This window comes from Condylura cristata, unplaced genomic scaffold (assembly GCF_000260355.1).
Source record: "Condylura cristata isolate star-nosed mole 26May11 unplaced genomic scaffold, ConCri1.0 scaffold00023, whole genome shotgun sequence".
NCBI classification, from domain to species: Eukaryota; Metazoa; Chordata; class Mammalia; order Eulipotyphla; family Talpidae; genus Condylura; species Condylura cristata.
Genome location: NW_004567124.1, coordinates 9,566,009 through 9,588,108, shown reverse-complemented (window position 1 = coordinate 9,588,108; position 22,100 = coordinate 9,566,009). Strand labels below are relative to the sequence as shown.

At 33.7% G+C, this 22,100-nt stretch overlaps 1 protein-coding gene across 1 annotated transcript in view; it reads right to left on the bottom strand.

Annotated features, from left to right (window-relative positions):
- The window catches only part of VPS13C (vacuolar protein sorting 13 homolog C (S. cerevisiae)), a 138,625-nt gene that overhangs the window by 21,168 nt on the left and 95,357 nt on the right, over positions 1–22,100 (bottom strand). The window contains 14 exon segments of the mRNA XM_012728680.1: positions 1,683–1,918; positions 2,091–2,217; positions 4,151–4,284; positions 4,537–4,665; positions 8,518–8,682; positions 9,771–9,875; positions 11,403–11,792; positions 12,695–12,989; positions 13,442–13,563; positions 14,554–14,714; positions 15,897–16,161; positions 16,325–16,480; positions 18,867–18,953; positions 19,398–19,763. Of these exon segments, the coding sequence (XP_012584134.1) occupies positions 1,683–1,918; positions 2,091–2,217; positions 4,151–4,284; positions 4,537–4,665; positions 8,518–8,682; positions 9,771–9,875; positions 11,403–11,792; positions 12,695–12,989; positions 13,442–13,563; positions 14,554–14,714; positions 15,897–16,161; positions 16,325–16,480; positions 18,867–18,953; positions 19,398–19,763 (2,738 nt within the window).

The following is a 22,100-nucleotide window of genomic DNA, read 5'->3' as shown; positions in this document are numbered from 1 at the left end:
TACATATAATATTAAAGTAAAAAGTGATATTAAAAGAAAATTAGGTTTATATGATTAAAAATAACTTTGATACTTAGTTTAAAAAATACTGTATAATTCTGAAGTGTACAAACAAGAGAATGCATTATTCTGTATATAGTTGCATTAATATTTTATTAACAGTATGTATAATACTATTGTGCAAAGCACACATCAATCTGTTTATTACTTATTTTAAACGAAATACAAGTTTATTATAGTTCCTATACTGATTATACATGATGATATACTAAACACTCCACCCACTGGCCTCCATATAAAAATGAGTCTTTTATCAAAATTAGTATGATTCAAAAAAACTAAATTAAATAAATACAAATTTTTTTTAAAGATTTATTTATTTATTTGTGCATACAAGAACTGGGTACAGGCCAGAGGTGCAGGGGATGAGAGGATTCACCAGTGACAGAGCAAGGGGCAGAACAAGCAGATGGACTGAAATACACTACTGAGGGGGGCAGAGGCAGGCCAGCAGAGCTCAGCCATGCCATGTGGGTCACCTCCCTAGCTGGAGATGGAACCCATGCTGCAGTGACTGCAGATAGTCTCACAGTGCTGTGCGTTATCCTGCTACCCCACTAGGGAGGGCCCTTAAATATTTTTCTCACAGATATAAACAGAACAAGAAAAAAAACTGGTCCCATCTCTATTAAAAAGTTCTAATAACTACCCCTTAAAGACTATGTAAACATCAAATGTCAATTTGATACAGTTCTGTATTTGAAATGTATTTGACTGATCATTACAGTCTTCCTCTAACCCATGCCAATTTCTCCAGCACAAAACAAGTTAGTTGCTTCTACCTCTGCATTTTTATTCCATGAGTATATAAATTTTTGGTATCATTTCTGAATGTTTTTAAAATTTATTTAAAAAACATAAACAGGGCCCTCCCTGGTGACGAAGGAAGCTTAAGCCACCTCTGCATGAGTTTGATTCCCGCCTGCCCTGGAGGAGATCCACATGGCGTGGCAGACCTCTCCTGACCCACCCCCTGCTCCCCTCAGCAGTGTAGTTCGTCGATCTGCCTGTTCTGCTCCACACTCTGTCTCTTGTGAATCCTCTCACCCTCCACATCTCTGGCCTGTACCCCAGTTTTGTATGAATAAATGAATAAATAAATCTTTAAAAAAAACAAAACATAAACAACAAAAGAAGCACCTTTTTCTTATCAACTGATGATGTATACTGTACAAGCAAAGACACATCAGTCACCTTTTATGTAAGAGATTTTTCCATTTAAAGTGAAAAACGCTTAGAGGTTTTGAAAGAATGTACAGCATATCAAATTAGAACAGGTACCTCTTTACTCACATCAAATTGAATATTGTGAACTTAACACTTTTAAAGAATTCTGATGCTGAGTTTCTTTGGTGGCACAGGGGTTGGGCTATGACCAGTCACTGCAACAAGAGTTTGATTCCCAGCTGGCCAGGAGGTAACCTACATGGTACAGCAGATCTCTCCTGTCTTGACCCTTGCTCCCCTCAGCAGTATACTTCAGTAGATCTGCCTGTTCTGCTCCCCACTCTGTCTTTGGTGAATCCTCTCATCCCTCACACCTCTGGCCTACACCCCAGCTCTTATATGCATAAATAAATAAATAAATAAATCTTTAAAAAACAATCTTTCTTTTTCCATACCTGGTTATCCCAATATATGAAACTTCTTGTTTGTTTTCATTGTTAACTAGTGAAAGCCCAAGACTGTGGAGAGAAAAGGTGATTTCATGATCTGCCTGTTCCATTTCTTCTGCTTGCAGTGCTTTGGAAACCAAGGCAACATCATCAGTGAAAAGCAATACTCTTTGGCGCCCATCTAGGAATGATACCCAGTGTATCTGGATGTTTGCATCATATGGAAACTGTCCACATTCATCCTGGAGAAAACAGAGGGTTTATATTAAAACCACATGAAGTAAATTCTTATTACATAAAATTCAACTACAGTAACTGACATAGGTAAGAAAAGTTTTAGAAAGATGACCCTGTGAGTCTAGTTTCTTCTCCTGTCAGGCTACTCAAAGAGCAGTGAGTCACATCCAATGATACCTTTAACAAATCATGCTCTCCAGTATTTGCTGCATATGTCCATGTAACTTTTCTGGTACCAGTAGGATCTGCCCAGGCAAAAAGTCGAGCTTGTCTTGGCAGCAATACCACTTCTTCTTGTGATCCACTAAAAAATAACAGAGAGAAGATTAAAATATGCTGGCCTTGAGAAACCCAGGCCCCTAACTTATTTAAGAGGGGATCAATACAATAATCTTATAAAATAAGCTCTGTTACTATAACACGTCTTTGCCTAAAAATAAGTAGGCTTAACGTACAAAGAAATAGTTTAGAAGCTTCTGAAGATGCATTTTACCCAGAGTTGATCCAAGCAAGATCACAACCAATGCATTTCATTAAGGTAAATAAATACTCCTACAACAAAAGCACCTACAGAAAAGGCTGCACAGTAAATTCTCTAGTAGAACTTCACTCAAGTACTTAAACTTAGTTTTTTTAATAAAATGCAATATGTATGAAATGCAATATGTATGAAATAGGACCGAAAAAATAATTGGGCCCATACTATTGCTACTCGATGTGTTGTCCATGGACTAGAAATATCAGCGTTACTGGGGACCTGATCAAATGCAGGGCTCCACTTAACAGATTTTCAGATCTTGTTTTTTTTAAGATTTACTTATTTATTCATCCAGAGCAGGGGTACAGGTCAGAGGTGCAGGGGCAGTGAGAGGAATCACCAGAGACAGAGTGGGGAGCAGAATAGGCAGATCAACAAAGTACACAACAAAGCAGCAGACGAGATAGGAGAGGTCTGCTGTACCATATGGATCACCTCCAGGGCCAGGAATCAAACATGCACTAAAGCCGCTGTGCCTAGCTTGCAGTGCTGTGCTTTAACCCACTGTGCCCCAGGGAGGGCACAGTAATAAACTTAATGTAGCATATGCACATATTGATTTTTAATGATATATACTTGAAACTGATATTGTTAAAATGCAGTGTAATTGCAATAAAAAATATAAATAAATCTATCAGTGGATTCAAGCCAGGAGAGTTAATGAATTATTTTACATATATGTCATTCCATGTAGAATTTATACATGCAGTATAAATTCTCTGAACATTTAGAATTTATATATATATATGAAAAGTAAATCTATGAAGATTTAAAACAAGTCTTTACAAATATATATTATATATTATAAAGCTTTTAAATGATGTTAAATAATGGCATCCCTCAAGTTAAACAACAGCACTAGCAAGATAGACAAAACTCCTATCATCCTGTTCTATGCATTCAATAACACTATCTTTCATTTGTTCTCTCACTTAATCTTCTACTATCCCTACCAAAACCAAAACTAGATAGAGATTTATAGAAAGAGGCTCACTGAGCATTTCCAGATTACAAAAGAATGATAATGCTTAATCAGGACCATAAACCTCACATGCAATTCTGAAATTTAAAAGATTACAAAGCCCAAAGATTTTTTCTATAAGTCTGGTGTCACATTTGGCAGCAAAACCTAATCTGTACTGATGCGTTATTTATTATTATTAACAGTTTTTATTTATCCCACTTGGCAGAAAAATTCTTAGGTTTTGCTACAGATTACTAATGAGTTTGATTCAAAGTGTATTGTCTCAAAATTTGCTGAATGTTATTATTAAGAAAGTGTATCTTTCGGCCCTCTCTGGTGGCACAGCGAGTTAAAGCACAGCAATAAAAAGCTAAAGCCACTTCAGATGAGTTCGATCCCCGCCCCAGGAGGTGACCACATGGCTGGGCAGACCTCTCCTGACCTGCCTGCTGCTTCCCTCAGCAGTGCACTTCATCAATCTGCCTGTTCTGCTTCCCTCTCTGTCTCTGGTGAAGTCTCTTACCACCCCTGCACCTCTGACCTGTCCCTATATCTGTATGCATAAATAAATAAATCTTTGAAAAAATAAAAAGTATGCCTTTCATATTCTCCTCCTAAATTCTGGGAATTTGGAGCACACTTGGAATGTATAACATTTAACCTCAAGTGTTTCTACAAGTTTTCAAGTGGACAAGTAAAAATAAATCAGACTTTCTATGAACCTTTTCTCCATACCTCTGTTTATATGAGAGGACATCCCACTGGGTGTGGTTTATTATTAGAGCAGGTGCAGATCCCTCATGGTAATCAGAAAAGGTTATGACAGTTGAATGTTCAGCAGTGTTTACATCCACCAAGATACCCCCATTCTGGTGTAGAAAAATAAAATGAATGTGTGACATGTATTTATATTCGGAATTTCAATCAGTTATACAGACAAAAAAAATCTCTAAATTTCTTAATGAAAAGCTAAATGACTTTGATCCACTAATATGCATGTACAGTATTATATATTGATATGGTAGCACACTGAAATGATCATCAGTAGATTCTATAACATGTGTTCATAAAATATTTTATATTTTAATATCACAGAAATTTTATTTATAATGTAAACTTACCAAATCTTCTAAGCTCAATAAAGTGCCATTATCTTGTTGGTTATAAAAGAATGGTTTAGAGGATCCTTCATAGCCCACAACTCTCACACAAAGTTTGCCTGACAAATTTTCAGGCCAAAATGGAAGGCACTATAAATATAAAAGTTAATATATCAGTTTTAAAACAATACTGTGGTATAATTAAGATAGTGATTAATTTCAGTTTCAAGTTCTAAATCAGACTATGATATGATTATTGATATTTCTTTAAAATTACCTTCACATTTCATATTAAAATTATTAGCAACATAATGATTATTTTTGAAATCACAGAAAACATTTTTGGAGAACCTTTTAGATAGGCTTATGTGCTTACAGAATAGAGTAAAAGAAACTAAGAATCCTATTAAGACTACCTCAAATATTTAGAGTATTTAAAAACTATACTCTTACTAACATTTGTTTCTGTCATATCCCATTTTAATTTCTTGATGCACTATGATTCTCTGAGAGTGAATCTTATGTGAGATAAGCAAGAATGACAACTGAAGGCAAGGAAAGACGGTCACAGACTTTGCTGGAAATTCTGATAATATCTTACTAGCTGTTTTATCTTAAAGCACACAACTCTTTGAGTCTCACTTTTCTTATCTATAAAACTGAGGTTTTAATTCATATTGTAACCCAAAATGGCCTTTTGTTAAAGAATAACTGATAAATTCTATTTCTGAATAAAATACTATAGTATGAAACCCACATCGAAGTTAAAGATAATTAGCACTTATTTGCTGCCAAGTCCATGAAGTCCATGCTTCTCAGAATTCTCAATTTGTTTGTGTTACGACTTGAATCCTTCCAATTAAGCTTTTTTGTTAAGCATTTTTTTAAAGAATTGTAGAACTTTATAAGACATACAGAATGATGGTTTTATACTCAAGACCATGCAGTCTGGTGGAAACTTAGGTAAATTCAAGCTTATCTTTGCAATTTTCCTTTCCCATTCCCTTCACTTTCTCAAATTTAAATGAACTTAGAAAGTTCAAATTCTTCTTCTTCTTCTATGAAACTGTCCAATTTGATATAGATCACAATGACCTCAACTTCTAATAATTTTAATGACCTGTGAGAAATATGAGATTCAATTTACTTCTCCATAAAGGGGGGGAGGGATGGATTTTAGGAAACCTTCAAGGAAATTTCCAGCTCATCTATTCATAAATTCTAAATCTACCTTAACTAAGCATATACTAACTTTATTTCTCTGTGTTAAATTGCATGACTCTTAAAGCCACCCAACAACTCTTAAAGACCTCCAAAAAGATTATGCTTGAAGAGATATTATCTTGACTAGTATTTAAACAATATATAGTACATTATCTTTATACACATTTCATGTTATATAACTATGATATATTCATATAGAAAGAAACAGAAACTGGGTGTTAATTTTCTAGACTAGTTAGGATAAATAACAACAATGTCCTTTATTAAATATATGCTTAAGCTTTATCCCAGGAGCACAAGAATGGTTCAACATCAGAAAATCAATTAATGTAATCCATCATATCAACAGACAAAAGAATAAAAACCACATAATCATATCAATAGATGGCATTTGACAAAGTTCAACACCCATTTATGTTTAAGGCCCTTGAAATTCTTGGAATAGAAGGAACATATCTCAACATGATAAAAGCCCTATATGACAAATTCATAACCAATATTATCCTGAAAAGCTGAAAGCCTTTCCTTTGAGATCAGGCACAAGACAAGGTCCACTATCACCACTAGTCTTCAACATAACATTAGAAGTTCTAGCCAGAGCAATAAGACAAGAAAAAGATATACAAAGAATCCAAGTAGGGAAAGAAGAAGTAAAACTGTCCTTATTTGCAGATGATATGTTAATTTACATGGAAAACCCTATAAACTCCACAGAGAAATTAATCAAAACTGTCAACCAGTTTAGCAAGGTAGCAAGATATAAAATCAACACACAAAAGTCAGAGAACTTCTTATATACAAACAACCAATCAGAAGAAGCAGAAATAAAAAAAAATTCCTGTTTTCAATTAAAAACAAAGAATCAAAGACCCAGGAATCAACCAAACAAAAGAGGTAAAAAACCTATACAAAGAAAATTGCAAAACACTGTTAAAAGAAATACAAGAAGACACCATGAAATGGAAAGACATCCCTTGCTCATGGATCAGAAGAATTAACATCATCAAAATGGCCATCCTACAAAAAGCAATATACAGACTTAACACCATCCCAATAAAAGTCTCAAAGACATTCTTCAAAGAAATAGAAAAAATATTGATAAGATTCATATGGAACAACAACCTAGAGTAGCCAAAATCTCATGAATAGGAAGAAAGAGAATGGAGGCATTACAATCCCAAACTTCAAGCTATACTACACAGCCATACTAATCAAAACTGCATGGTACCGGAACAAGAACAGACATACAGACCAGTGGATTCAGATAGAAAACCCAGATATAAACCCACAGGTTTATGGGCAGCTACTCTTTGACAAAGGAGCAAAGAAGATACAATGGAACAAAGAAAGTTTGTTAATCAAATGGTGCTGGGAAACTACATGCAAAAAAATGAAACTAGATCACTACCTCTTACAAAACACAAAAATCAACTTGAAGTGGATTAAAGACCTAGACATAAGGACACAAACCATAAAATACCTGGAAGCAAAGATGGGCCAAACACTACATGACATAGACTTCAGCAACATCTTTAAAGATACAGCACCCAATGCAATGATAGTGAAAGCAAGGAAAATAGATGAGACTACAACAAGTTAAAAAGTTTCTGTATAACAAAAGAGACATTACAAAAAACAGACATTCCACTGATTGGGAAAAAATTTTCTCACACAAAACTAGCAATAAAGGACTAATCACAAAAATATACAGAGAACTGATGAAACTCAACAAAAATAAAGTAAACAACCCCATCAAGAAATGGGCAGAAGAGCTAAAAGGACACTTCTCCAAAGAGGAAATGCAGATGGCCAACAAGCATTTGAAAAAATGTTCAACATTACTCGCAATAAGGGAGATGCAAATTAAAACAACAATGAGATACCACCACACACCAGTGAGAATGGCACATCTTCAAACATCTAGCAACAACAAATGTTGGCGAGGAAATGGAGAAAAAGGAACTCTGCTGCATAGCTGGTGGGAATGAAAACTAGTACAACCACTATGGAAAACTGTTTGGAGGTTCCTCAAACTGCTAAACATGGAGCTTCCCGATGACATAGCAATCCCACTCCTAGGTATCTACCCAAAAGACACAAAAACACTGATTGAAAAAGATACTTGTACCCCCATGTTTACTGCTGCCTTATTCACAATTGGAAAGACATGGAAACAGCCCCAATGCCCAAAAGTGGATGACTGAATTAAAAAGATGTGGTACATATACACAATGGAATATTACTCAGCAACCAAAAAAAAAAATAAACGCATGTCTTTTGCAGCAACATGGATGGAGCTGGAAAAGATCATGCTTAGTGAAATAAGCCAGAAAAAAAAGAAAAAATACTGGATGGTTTCACTAATAGCAGGAGTATAACAGACCAGACAAGATAATAATAATAATAATAATGAACAGCTATATACCAGAGACATTTTATGGGGGTGGAGTGGGGAATGGGATCAAAAACAGTGGGGGGAGGGATGTGCACTGGACTATGGTGATGGCACATGGGTGATTTGGTGATGGGAAGCCCAAGGGGATTACAACTGGATGGAAAAATGCACAAAAAGATGTAAAAATAAACTATTGTATTATTCATTGAATGCACACACACATACATACACATATATACTTATGGGTAAAAAAAATATCTTTGAGAGCTGGCTGTCACATTTTAAAACACAAATATGATAACAATATATCAAAGGTAATACAGTACTTAGTTATATATCTATATTTACTGTACTTTTAGGAGCCAGTTAGAGGAAATTTTTACCTCTGAAGAAGCAATATAGTTCCACTTATTTGTTGGCATTGAGCCATCAGATGAAATTTCACCAACTTCAAGTTCTAATGATGACTTGTTCACAATGGTGCAAAAAGGTGTCAGAGTAACTATTCGTGTAAGATTAAAGCTGCTCATTTTGATGCTTACACCAACCTATGGAAAGCAAACAAACAAGTTTGTCATTCCTGTTATTTTACAATTTCTTTTATATAAATATACATTTAAAATATACGCATATACAACATTCACACACAGTTTTCTTACAATATAAAGTCAGATTCCTTTAATTATTATATCAAATATAATTTTTCTGAAGATCTAAATGTAAATATACTGAAAATTAAATATACACTTATATATTTATATATTTAGAATATACTTCTAAAAATACTGAAAATCTACAAACAACATAGAAAAATTTTGGTACTTTAATATGGCTCCACCAGAAATCACTTTAAGAAATGTCATTCAGCAATTTAACGAATGATGACTTAAAATAATATTTATTTGTATTCTTTATTCTTTTTAACATTTCAAATATAAATTATTTTTAATAAACACAGAAACTCAAGTTTTGCCATTTTACTATGTCTGATATTAAGAAAAACTTAAAAAATTCAGGGGCCCTCCTTGGTGGCGCAGCAGGTTAAAGCACAGCACTAAGAAGCTAAAGCCACTTCAGCATGAGTTTGATCCCCACCCCAGAGGTGACCCACATAGCAAGGCAGACCTCTCCTGACCACCCACTGCTCCCTCCCCTCAGCAGTGTACTTCTCAGTCAGCCTGTTCTGCTCCCCACTCTGTCTCTGGTGAATCCTCTTACCACCCCTGCACCTCTGGCCTGGACCCCAGCTCTGTATGCATAAACAAAATAAATAAATCTTTAAAAAAATAAAAAAGAAGACAAAAACTTCAAAGCATATATAAAATCTGAAAACTGACAACAGAGTGTTTAAATTTTAACAGTCAAATTTAAGTTTTAAGAAATGTTTAGGAGGAAGCAGTATAGAACGAGTACTCTAGTAGTTCTGAATATTTACCAAGTGCCTTACTTGGATGAACTAAACTCACTGTCTTAAACTTAGATAAATTTCAGGTTTTACTTTCATACTTGTAGTCACAGAAACGTGTAAATAATAGGCCTTCACTTTGGATTCAAATTTCTGCGTCTTTTGGAGTGAGCTGGTTTACTCCAAATGTAGTGAATGCAGTAAAAGATAAATAAAGAAGAAGAATCTTACTAGGTATTCCATATTGTTGGCAGGACACTTCACACACCCGTAACTTCCCACTGTATCCAACGAAAAACTATTGGACCAGGCACTTGTTGAAATTTTCAATTGTACCTATAGAAGAGAACACATGCCATCATATAAAAAACCTAGAAGACTACATTAACTTACCTAGTGAAAAGTTGCTAGACCACCAGAAATTTATTTAACATCATGGAATAAGAAGAACAATGAACACCAAATTGCAAAAGGATAGCAGAAGCACTGAAAACTGGAGTTTCCAATACAGTAAAAGCAGAGTTCTGACTTTTACATTTATGTATGCCACGAGTATGGTAAATTTAAAGATGTTAATCAATGAGATACTCTGTTGTGCTTAAAGAATCATGATATAAAATTATAGTTTTTAGTGCTAGACTTGATATAAAGCTAACAAATCCAAAAGTTTTAATGTATAAAACTTTTTCTACATAAAAAGTATGTATAGTATTCCATAAGTGCTAAGTGAAAGGCATTCTGATAAGCATAATGGAAGATAATAGGACAGTTCCTATTATCAGTAAGCTTTCAAAGAGATAGAGTAACAGGAAAAACACTAATAATTATGATTCAAGACAATGTATAAGAGCCACACAGAGGTACTAAATGTTACTAAGGTGAGATGGTAAAACATTTTTTGCTATGAGATAGAGATAAAGGGTTACAGAAGAACCCTTTTATATTCTTGCATTAATCTGCATCTACACAAGTAGATTATAAAAATTATGAGAATAACCAGAGATTATACACATTAACAGGCAGTTACAATACCATGTATTAATCAATAATCAATACTGTGAGACAATGATTCTCAAGACATGGTTCCCAGAACAGTACCATCAGCATTACCTAGGAATCCTTTAAAAATGACAGTTCTCTAACCCTACCCAAACATTTTGAATCAGACCAATGGGGAGAAAACCCAGACTGTTTATTAAAACCTAAGAATATTTTCAAGTCTGCTGTAATTTGAGAACCACTGCTTTAAAAGAATAACTAAGCTACTTAGCCTTTCCTTAGACAGTTAGACAATCCTACACACACGTCAGGTCTGAGTGGAATGCCAAAAGAGGAACAACAGATTATCAAAAAAGATAAAACAGACAGGAAAAGAGTGCAGAGAAGAGGCTTTTTAGGCAAAGGGTGTTGTATATACAGAGGTCCTCAGCACTTGAGCACTTGGGGGAATATATGCTAAGCAATATCAACTTGAGTCTGAAAAGAAGGGACCTAGGCATAAAGGACCAGCGATTAGGCAAAAAGTTTTTCTTTCAAAGTTGGCTTTCAAAGGCCCTAAGATAGGAGGACTCAGTTCGTGTAAGTGAAATTCAACTGTTGTGTCTTTTGAAATGTTATTTTGTCACTAGTAAACTACACAAAATCAAGTTAAATTCTAGGACTACTGAAAAAAAGGGAAACTCAGCTTCAATAAATGGTTTTTGTTAATTCCTGATATCCCAGTTGATTATGTAGTCCTTTAAAGTCTCTTTTGACCTAATTCACAACAGGACTTAATAGTAAGTAAGCAAGATTTTATGGAGGCTAATGATTCCTGTTTCCAGGTTAGGGATGTATCTATTTTTTTCATCAATAAAAACATACCTTATTTTTACTAAAAATGTTCTTCTTCTTGAAAGAAAATAAAATAATATCCCTTAAATCTGCTGGGTGTTTCACATGAGTATCTTCTGAACGATACTGAAGAACCCGAGAAGTCTTGTTGATGAGCCAATAAGGACTAAAAACTGAGAGCACCATCTGACTGCCAACTCGCCTCACATGGATTGACAAATCCAGTGTCATTATTTCTGTAGAGTCAGAAGTGAAACACACAAGAAAGAATTCGGGAAGAGTATCACATATACGGAAATGTCCATTCCAGTTTCTGCCCTGATATTTCACCAGGACTAATTCCATTATTTCTCCACTGATTCTTGAATGTAAAACATCGGCAGTACTCCCTTCTGCTAGCTCATGAATTTCTGCTGTTCCCTAAAAACAGACAAAAATTAAATTTGCTTAACAAATTTTTAAAAACCTCTGCAACAGCAATGTTCACATTTTATGCAATTGATAATCTAACCATATTCAGATGAACTACCAAGTCCTTAGTGAAGATATTTTTATTTAGTAGGAGTACCAATAATAACTAAGGGCTAAAAAGAAAAAGAAAAAAAAAAGTGAGCTATGGGTCACTGTCAGACAAGATAATTTCAGTTCTGAACACCTTCCAGATTCATATTTTAAAATGTTGTGGCAAGGAAGAATTTCAAAATATTTATCATACTTCACTGTTAGAAAATTTTCTCTATTGTTTCTTAAGACAGAAAGTAGTATCTTTACGTTCAGTGCAAAGTTGGACCAAATAATTATGTTAACTTTAATATTAGATTAAAACTTGATAATCTAATATTATTAGCTTATTATTAACCTTAGAATAAATTATGATAGGTTATTTTCTCACTATCTTTTTCCTTTATTTTACTTATAATAATTTTACTTTATTAATAAAGAGATTATTATGGTTCACATCTTATGGCGGTTGCATAGAATCTGATGGCAGAGTTTGATGCTTAGGTCTATTTTCTGGCCCTACCATTTGGGTCTGTCCATATCCCTCTGTAACACTGTTTCTTCATCTGTAAGATGGGTCTAATAATAGTACTTACTTCAGAAAGACTACTGTAAGGACTAGCTATGTCATATGTAAAGTACGTTATATATGAGAGGCATCTAACAGGCAATGTAACAGCTTTTGTTGATGTTATTATTATTATCATAAAGTATTTCAGAGATGCTGTGAAAAACATCGACCTCAACAAAAAAACACTAAAAAGAAAAAATGTGAATTCACCGTGCAACACTTCATATCAAATAATATGTAAGAGACATACCTCAAGTAAGTATCTTAGAGAATATGGAAGGAGATTCCTCAAGGTGAGGGGAGGATAAAGATGAATAATGTAAGCTGGGTCCCAATCTTCCCCATGTGTACATATGTAGCTCAATTCATCAGGCAGAGCAACTGTATTCACTATGAGAGGTAAGAAGCTGACTTCTACTGATGGACACTGCAGCATACACCTGACTTCTGTGCTCCTGTGAAGTTCTTCCCTCCAGGAAATGTAAGTGGTGGATTCTTTGTAGTGATTCTCTAATATACCAGCTGGCTGAATAAACAATTGACATCTACAAAAAGAAAACAGATTAGTGAAAAAAGGTCCTGATTGAGAACTTAAGACAAAGAACTTTCCAAGTTTTCTTGATAATTTTAAAAGGCAAGTATTGTTCTTCCTATTTGTATAGATGAGGAGCCAAGGATAAGGAAGGTTAAGAAACTTAACCTAAATCACATAGCTAATTCATGGTGGAATTTTCAGAAAAAACACTCAGTTAATAACATCTTTAAAAAAAAATCCTCATTACAAATAAACAAAGGAATCTTAAAAAAAAGTCTCAGAAAATTTTTGAACTGTCAAAGGTACAAGAAATACATATCTGGTACATTCAATGAACATAAAATGCATTTCTCTAAAACTACATTTCAGAAAATAAAAAAAACATGAGATAAATTTTTCTAAAATATATCCATCAGTTCAAAGAATTAAAAATACATATTATGAATTCAAAGAAGTATCTACCTATATGAGTCTAAAGGAACATGGAACTCTTCTTCAGGTCTGGCAACCCCAATGCGCTCCAACAGCTTAACATTTTTAACATATTTATAAATGATAAATGCAATAGAAAAATGGTTTTTAATCTGTTGGATAAAGAAAACACATGAGTTGTTAAAATAAGATTAATAAAAGTTCAAAAAAACCTGTGAGTTACAATTACTTTTGGATATACAAAGCTTCAAGCTTAACATTGAAGGATATTTTTATATCAAAAACTTTTAGGATATATAAGTGCTACATGCATGTTTAAATTTAATGCTTAAGAAGCAATAGAAATTATTTGAATAATCACAAATTCTATATATAACTTGATGACATTTAATATTTGTATATAATATCACCTTTCAATTATCCATTAATCGCAGATTTCAGGCATACTAGTTTTTCATTATAACCATTATTCAATGCACCATGTGATGATAATACAAAATAATAGCAAAGTAAGTATGCAGAGTACTATGACTCTTTTCTTAACTACAATGTGATATATGCAAGAGCTAGTACCAAGTGAAGAAATAACAATTACAAAAAAATTAAGTATTTTCATTTTTATCAGATATACAGTAAGAAATAATAATGCTGATCATAAGCTGAAGCCTTTAATAAGGCACAGAGAAAGATTATGGATAAAGCCTTAAAAGAAGAAAATAAAACAATTATGCAGATTGAAATATTAAAATATTTTTCTGAGAGGGAGCATTTCAATATTCCTTAACATATACTTGAAAATATATTCCCAAGTGATGTACAAAGAGAGTGGAATGCTACCCTATTTGACGACTAATTGTAATTCAGTATTTCTTAATTCTGAATCATTAAAGGAACAGACGAAAGGTGCATTAATTTTACTCAGGAGACATCATAAATATGCTTTAAATTAACACGATTGTTTTACAGATACTTACAGTGCTACAAAAGCAAGTTAGATATGGAATGTCAACCACATAAATCTAATATTTATTTCTGAATAAACAGTATTGGCCTAGTGGAGTTTTATTCTATTCCTATCTTCAGTTAAATGATTTAGTAACTCTTGATATACTCAAAGGAACACAATTCACTGAATGAATTACCTGCAGAGGAGAGCGAAGGGTAATCACTTTATTCCCTTCAGTTGCATCAATCTGTACCAACACTGAATCAGAATGATTGGCATTGGGATTCCGTACATTGTATAATCGCCGTCCAGGCCTGGAAACAGGGATTTTTGCAACTTCTGTATATCCATGAGGTACTAGGCAGACCACAGGTGAGAAGCATCCATATATTAATTTATTTATGTTTTTTCTATGACAGAATAATTCTTAGTAACTCTAAATAATGACAAAATTTTTCCTCATTTTGTGACTACAAAGTGTTATTCTAAGACACAGGAACTAACAAAGAAAGAAAATCAGTTACTTACTAAAAATTTTAACTCCAATTTGTCTTGAGGTTTTAAATACATTAAAATAGACAGACAAAATACAACTTGCTTCCTATTTTCTCAATGACAAAGCAATAATCTCCTTTCTTTGTAATGGTAATAGTTACTGTCAATATTTTAGGAATTCTGAATATAATTATCTCCTCTCTTCATTGAACTCCCATCTGTTTGAAGCATTCTACATATTGTATTATATAAGGTGGTAGAAATAATCAAGTTTTCTAAAATGCTTGTTAATCAAGTAAAATTTTCTCAAGTTTAAAAGTAAACAAGAGATAAGAGTTTAGCTTTAGAAATGTCACACCGTGAGATGCCTGTAGCAAAATAATTTTCATACTTTACAAAAAATTAAGACCATACCTATGACTCCAAAGTTCCCTTAAAATAAGTATAGGGGATGCCTAGTGAAATAAGCCAGAAAGAAAAGGAAAAATACCAGATGTTTTCTCTCATAGCAGGAATATAATGAAACAGGCAAGAAAATAATGATAATGACAAACAGCTATATACTAGAGACATTTTATGGGGGTGGAGTGGGGTATGAGATCAAAACAGTGTGGGGAGGGAAATGCTGTGGACTATGGTGATGGCAAATGGGTGATTTGGTGATGGGAAATCCAAAGGGATTGCAATTGAGATGGAAAAATGCACAAAAATATGTAAAAATAAGCTAATATAATAAAATTTTTTTAAATGTAAAAAAAAAAAGTATAGGGGACTCTCCCTGGTGGTGCAGCAGATTAAAGCATAGCACTAAAAAACTAAGAAGCTAAAGCCACTTCAGCATGAGTTCGATCCCCACCCAGGAGGTGATCCACGTGGCGCAGCAGACCTTTCCTGACTGGCCCACTGCTTCCCTCAGCAATGTACTTTGTCAGTAAGCCTGTTCTGCTCCCCAATCTGTCTCTGGTGAATCCTCTCACCACCCCTGTAACCCCAGTTCTATATGCATAAATAAATAAATCTTTAAAAAAAATAAGTACAGCATACCAAAAGTCAAGGTGAAGAAGGAGCTTTCTTGACGGCTCAGTATAGATCGTTTCCCATGATGTGACGGTTCCATGCTAGCATAGTCCAATTCCAAATTCTTGCCAGCATCAACATCATAAATTTCACTTTTCTCAGGAAAACCCATTACTCTGAGATTATGATTGGGCTGCACCTTAATAGGTACACCTACAGCATTTTTCACTGTAAAAGGAGCTCTGTCTTTTAAAGAGTAATCAAAAGTAGAAGCAGTGCCCTCTGAAAAACCCTGAAAAGGAACACAACATTGCAATAAAATATTTACAAATGCATTCTTTCAAAAATTAAACTATGACTACATACTTTAAAGAAAACTGTTTTGATCACAATAAATTAAATATATTTCAATTTAAAATTCTATTTGAAATCATCCAAATAAGTGCCAAGCATACTTTTGCTAAGTTGTTGAAAACACTAAGACAACTTTTGGATATCGTTATATTCATTGTATCTCCTGAAGAAATATGAATTGCTGTTTGCGGCTCAGGAAGAAAAATAAAATCATCCCCAGGCATCAAGCCTTTTTCCTGGACTGGATTCTTCTTTACCTATGAGGGTAAATAACAAATTTATCAGCCAATTAATAATAAAATCAAAATACTCCACATAGAATTAAATTCTCTTACAGCAATCACTTTACATTAAGGTTTCTTAAGAGTCTCATTTTCAAAATACACAGAGCTTAAAAACACCACTGAAAAATGGACAAAAGAGCAAAAAAGAGACTCCTCCAAAAAGGAAATGCAATGGCCAACAGGGATATGAAAAAATGTTTAACATCATTTGTAATCAGGAACATGAAAATCAAAACTACAATGAGATACCACCTCACACCAGAGAGAATGGCCCATATTTAAAAAAAAAAAAAAAAAGAAAAGAAGTGGCACAGCAGGTTAGAATTCACCACTGCAAAGCTGGCTGGGGTCACCTCAGTGTGAGTTCAATCCCCAGCCCTGGAAGTAATAAACATGGAGCCACAGACCTCTCCTGTCTAGCTGGATGCTCCCCTCAGCAGTGTACTTTGTCAATCTGCCTGTTCGGTTCCCCACTCTGTCTCTGGTGAATTCTCTCACTGCCCCTGTACCTTTGGCCTAAACCCCAGTTCTGTATGCATAAATAAATCTTTTATAAAAAATGGCAACCACAAATGCTGAAGAGGAAGTAGAGAAAAAGGAACCCTCTTACACTGCTGGTAGGTGTGCAAAATGGTCATGGTCCAACCACTGTGGAGAGCTGTGAGGAGGACCCTCAAATTACTAAAATGAAGCTATGATTCCACATTCCATCCCTAAGAATTTACCCAAAAACAATTAATTCAAAAGGATATTTGCACCTCTATGTTTACTGTGGCACTATTTATAATAGCTAAGATATGGAATCAACCTAAATGTCCAATAACAGATGAATGGATCAAGAAATGTGGCATATTCACACAATGGAATACTATTCAGCAATCAAAAAGATAAACTCATGCCATTTGCAGCAAATTGGAAAGGATCATGCTTAGTGAAATAAATCAGATGGAAAAAGAAAAATACTGGATAGTTTCACTTATAGGAAAAATAGAGGGAAACCAAAAAGGGGTAAGGAAAAAAAGGACAAATAGGAAAAATAGAGGGAAACCAAAAAGGGGTAAGGAAAAAGAGGACAAATACATCAGATAAACTATACATCCGAGACACACAGCAGGGAAGAAGATGGGAAGGGGTCAAAACGGGAGGGGAGAGTACAAGAGACTATGATGATGTGGTGGTGGTAATTTTATGGGGATCACACCTGAGGAATGAAAGCAAACATTGTACAAAAATAAATAAACAAAAATAAATAAACAATGTAAATATATATATATATATATTTTAAAATATTCAGTTCTTTACTTTGATTTAGCACACATCAGCATTCTTTTTTTCAGTGTGTAGTCAATGCATGGGAAAATGTTTAGAATTGTGTCATGAATGCACTCAAAACCAGTGACAATATTTGTCTTTTGTGCATTCCCCAGAACAAGCAATTTACCCACTGTTGCCTGACTAATGGGTCATTATGTGTTGATGAGCAATCAAAGATAACCCTGAAGGGTACATTAATCCTTACTGGAAGTAACATCTGGAAACAAGTTTCTTTTTTTACCAGTAACACTTATAAATAATAAAAGCTCTCAGTCATCAGTTTTTATTCTAAGAGTATTTCAAAAGTCTTGTAAAACAAAGATGTATATCAGAAATATTACATCTGCTTAATGCAAAAGAAACTAGAATAGAGACTAAGTGACTTCTTTCCTTTAAAGTAAGAATCTGCAAATTCAGAGCCCTGCACTTTAGTTACATTGTCCCAAAGGGATGCTATCATAATTTAAGGGTGCATAACTCATGTTTCTGTTAATCTAGAAAAATGTGCTTTAGTATCTAGGACTGTCAAGTATTCTTAAGAAGTACCATTAAAAAGATCAAACAAAAGAAGTCATAAACCAGAATAATAGTTCTCAAATCTTTTGGTCTCACTTTTAAAATCACTAAGGATTCCAAAGAGTTTCATGTATTATATCTATCAACATATACTCCAATAGTAACTAAAAATGATAAAATGTTAATTCATTTAAAATATAAGAACTACATGTTAACAAATTATACTTAACAAAAAGTTATTAAAATATAGAAGATATGTATAAATCTCTTTAGTGCATGCTTTAAGAAAAGACAGATTTTTATTTCTGCTTCTATATTCATTTGTTTCTAGTTTTATGCAATGTTGGAAAATTCTATTATATTTTTTATGAAAGAAGTAAAATTAAAATGCTATAATGTCTACTATTATGAAGTATTTTGAACTGATGGACCACTTCAAGGATCATGCACCACATCTTTAGAATCAAAAAACAAACAAACAAAAAAACATGTTTACTGTGCTTCTACAAAGATACTTTGTTTTACTTACATGCAGTCTTAAATTCCATTGTCTCTTTCCTGCCACTCTCTCTATCAGTGGCTCCCAAACAGCATGGATCTCATTATAATAGTGAACCTGGAAAGGCACAAAATTATGAGACAACTTTATTAAATTTTTTATTTTCTTCCAGCTATAATGAACCAAACCAAAGTGTGTGGCCTCATTAAAATATTTGTATTTGGCTTTCATATCTTTGCTCAACTCTCCCTCCTCTCACTAGGCCACATAGTTCTATAACCAATAAGAAGAAATATTATTTTGTCAATAGCTATTAAAAAAAAAACCTAAAGACATAGGAATACATAAAAAGAATATATATTTTTCTTACTTTATTGCCACAAACAAATTACTTAGCAAAAGCATCTTTAAAAAGTAGTGACTAAATAAATATTATTGATATGTATCAAATAAGTTAAATGTTAGTGTGTTTTATCTTACACAAATAACAGAAGTTCATATCTTAAATCTGCAATTGTACTTTTGAGAAGTCAGTTCTGAAGGCACTAAATGATGTCATACCTCTAGTGTCATGTCAGCAGCAGCAGTCATTAGGGAAGTCCAATTTTTGATATTTCCCGAAATCTTAGACTCTGCCAATAATAAAGGCACAGTTCGATGTCCAAGGCCACACTCTAAGGTTACTTGAACTGATTCCACCGTAACAGCACAATTTTCCTCTATCAATGTATGTTGAATATCTTTGAAATTCTCTGTTACTTCTGTTGCCGTGTCAACACCAAGAAACCAAGAGTTAAAATCACTAATAGATTTGATACCCCAAAGACTTTCCATTTCCTTAAATGCATGTTTGGATTCATCTTCTTTTGTTTTTGGAGACATAGCAGCCATAATTGTCATCACAGTATTAAGAATTATGGGTGAAATCTTTGAAAAGAAAAGAAGAAAATTTTTAGAATAAATTCTTGCCCAGATAAAAAGAATTTATATAATGAATAAAAGAAACTAATTAAAAATTTAAATATATTAAACTTCTAACTAAAGAAAACACATATAGTCATGTCAAGTCAAGTAACCTCAAAACATTGATTTGTAGTTCAGATTACTCTGGAATTAAGTATTTTATCTTAAATGTCAATTATCAAGACCTTAAATCTGAACTGATCAGTAAAGAGTAAAGAGTATTGTGTGAACAGAAAAATGCAACTTTACAACTAAATTTTTCATTTTTCTCCAGCTACAATGAGCCAAACCAAAGTGTGTGATCTTGTTAAAATACTTCTACTTGGCAGGCCTCCTTGGTGACACAGTGGGTTAAAGCTCAGCACTAAGAAGCTAAAGCCACTTTAGCATGAGTTCGATCCCTGCCCCAGAGGTGACCCACATAGCCTGACAGACCTCTCCTGACCTACCCACTGCTCCCCTCAGCAGTGTATTTCATCAGTCGGCCTGTTCTCCTCCCCACTCTGTCTTTGGTGAAGCCTCTCACTGCCCTTGCACCACTGGCCTGTATCCCAGCTCTGTATCCATAAATAAATAAATCTTAAAAAAAAAATACTTCTACTTGGCTTTCACATATTTGTCAACTCTGTCTCTTCTCAGTAGGCCACAGTGTGACGGGATGATATCCTCTATGCCCTGCCAGCATACTCTAAACCAACCCTCAAACTACCAGTGGACTGCTTTTTCTAAAATGTGACCTAAGCGTGTCATTCCTTTGCTTCAATCTTCAATTTCTCACAATTTTCAGGACAAAACTCAAACTTTGTTTAGCTTGAGACACAAAGCTCTCTTTGATTTTATACCTAATCAATTAACAAGCAGGGTTTTCCAAAATTTAATTAATACCATATTAAATAAATGAAATGAATTCCTTTACTGTTCTTTTTCAAAGCCTTTACTTAATATAATAAAAAAAAAAAAAAAGAGGAAAGGATTTAATATATATTTCTTCCTAAATCTTCCTGGCAACTGAATCTGTTTTTCTCTTGCCTTATTAATGATACTTATAATGAGTGCTATTAATCCTACATCTCTGCCAGACCCTTCAGTCAGTCAGAGAACCACTGCTCTAAGTCCTAAAAGGAATTTTCACATCTCTGTCTTTGTGCATACTACTGGTTCTATCTACAGAGCTCTACTCCTCCTTCTCCTCCTTCTCCATCTAACATATTTCAGATTGTAAAAACTCAGTTCAGGAACCTCGTTTCCAGATGGTTGATGATATGGTGTGATTTAAAGGTACGCTGTCTTTGTAGATGCCTCTAGCATTGAGCATTGAAGGCTAAACGCAATGATTTACTTCTGTCATATAAATTATCTTTACTTCTGTCATAGTCTCTGCTGAAGGCAGGGATTATGTACTGCCAAAGCCTTCTATAGGACTGTTTTCATATGTGGTAACAGATCTTTTTAAATGTTGAATAAATAAATTGATGTACAAAAGATAGGGCAGGGAGGGGGAACCAAACCCTCTGTCTGAAAAAGTACATGCAAGTTCAAGGAATTTTCCTCACTTTTAATTTCTAAAAATAAAACTTTAATTCTGTTAAAATACAACCTGAGACTATCTAGTATATTTAAACACTGGGAAAAAAACTACATTATTATTTACATAGTAATGTAAACGACATTAGTTTGAGACTGAATCTAATCACTATTGTTAATTTACCTATATAGATAAAGTTATTATTAATATTAGCACTAACCACCTCATTGTTGTGTCCTTTAGAGAAACAGATTTTGGTGAGTAATCTATATCTTCCATTTGTACCTGATAGCAAACTAATATTTAAGGAATCTGAATGCCTCTGGAGAACAAACATTTCTTTCAGTATTTCAAACAAAAGAAATTTTAAAGAGTTAAATCCTAATAATTCACTTCTAGTAAAATATATTACAAATAGCATTGTAAGTTAAATAAAAAATTTAATCAATTATTAAATTCAAATTTATTTTTCAAATAAAAGCCTGACATGCAACAAAAACCAGCAACCTCATTCTTCTACCCTTTCTTCACTTCTCTTCCCACCCCATTACTGCTCTCCTCTCTACATTCAACACACCAGTGTAATTGAGAAAACCTATTTTGATCATTGATAAATAGCTGTAAGTACTCCTTTAAATAAAAAGAATTTGCATTAAAAATACATATTTTGATGTCAGAGATATTTATTAATTAATGAATACTCAACTACAGAATGCTATAGATATGAGGAGTCTAAAAATACTCTCACATGAGTATACAATATTATTTGAAAATTA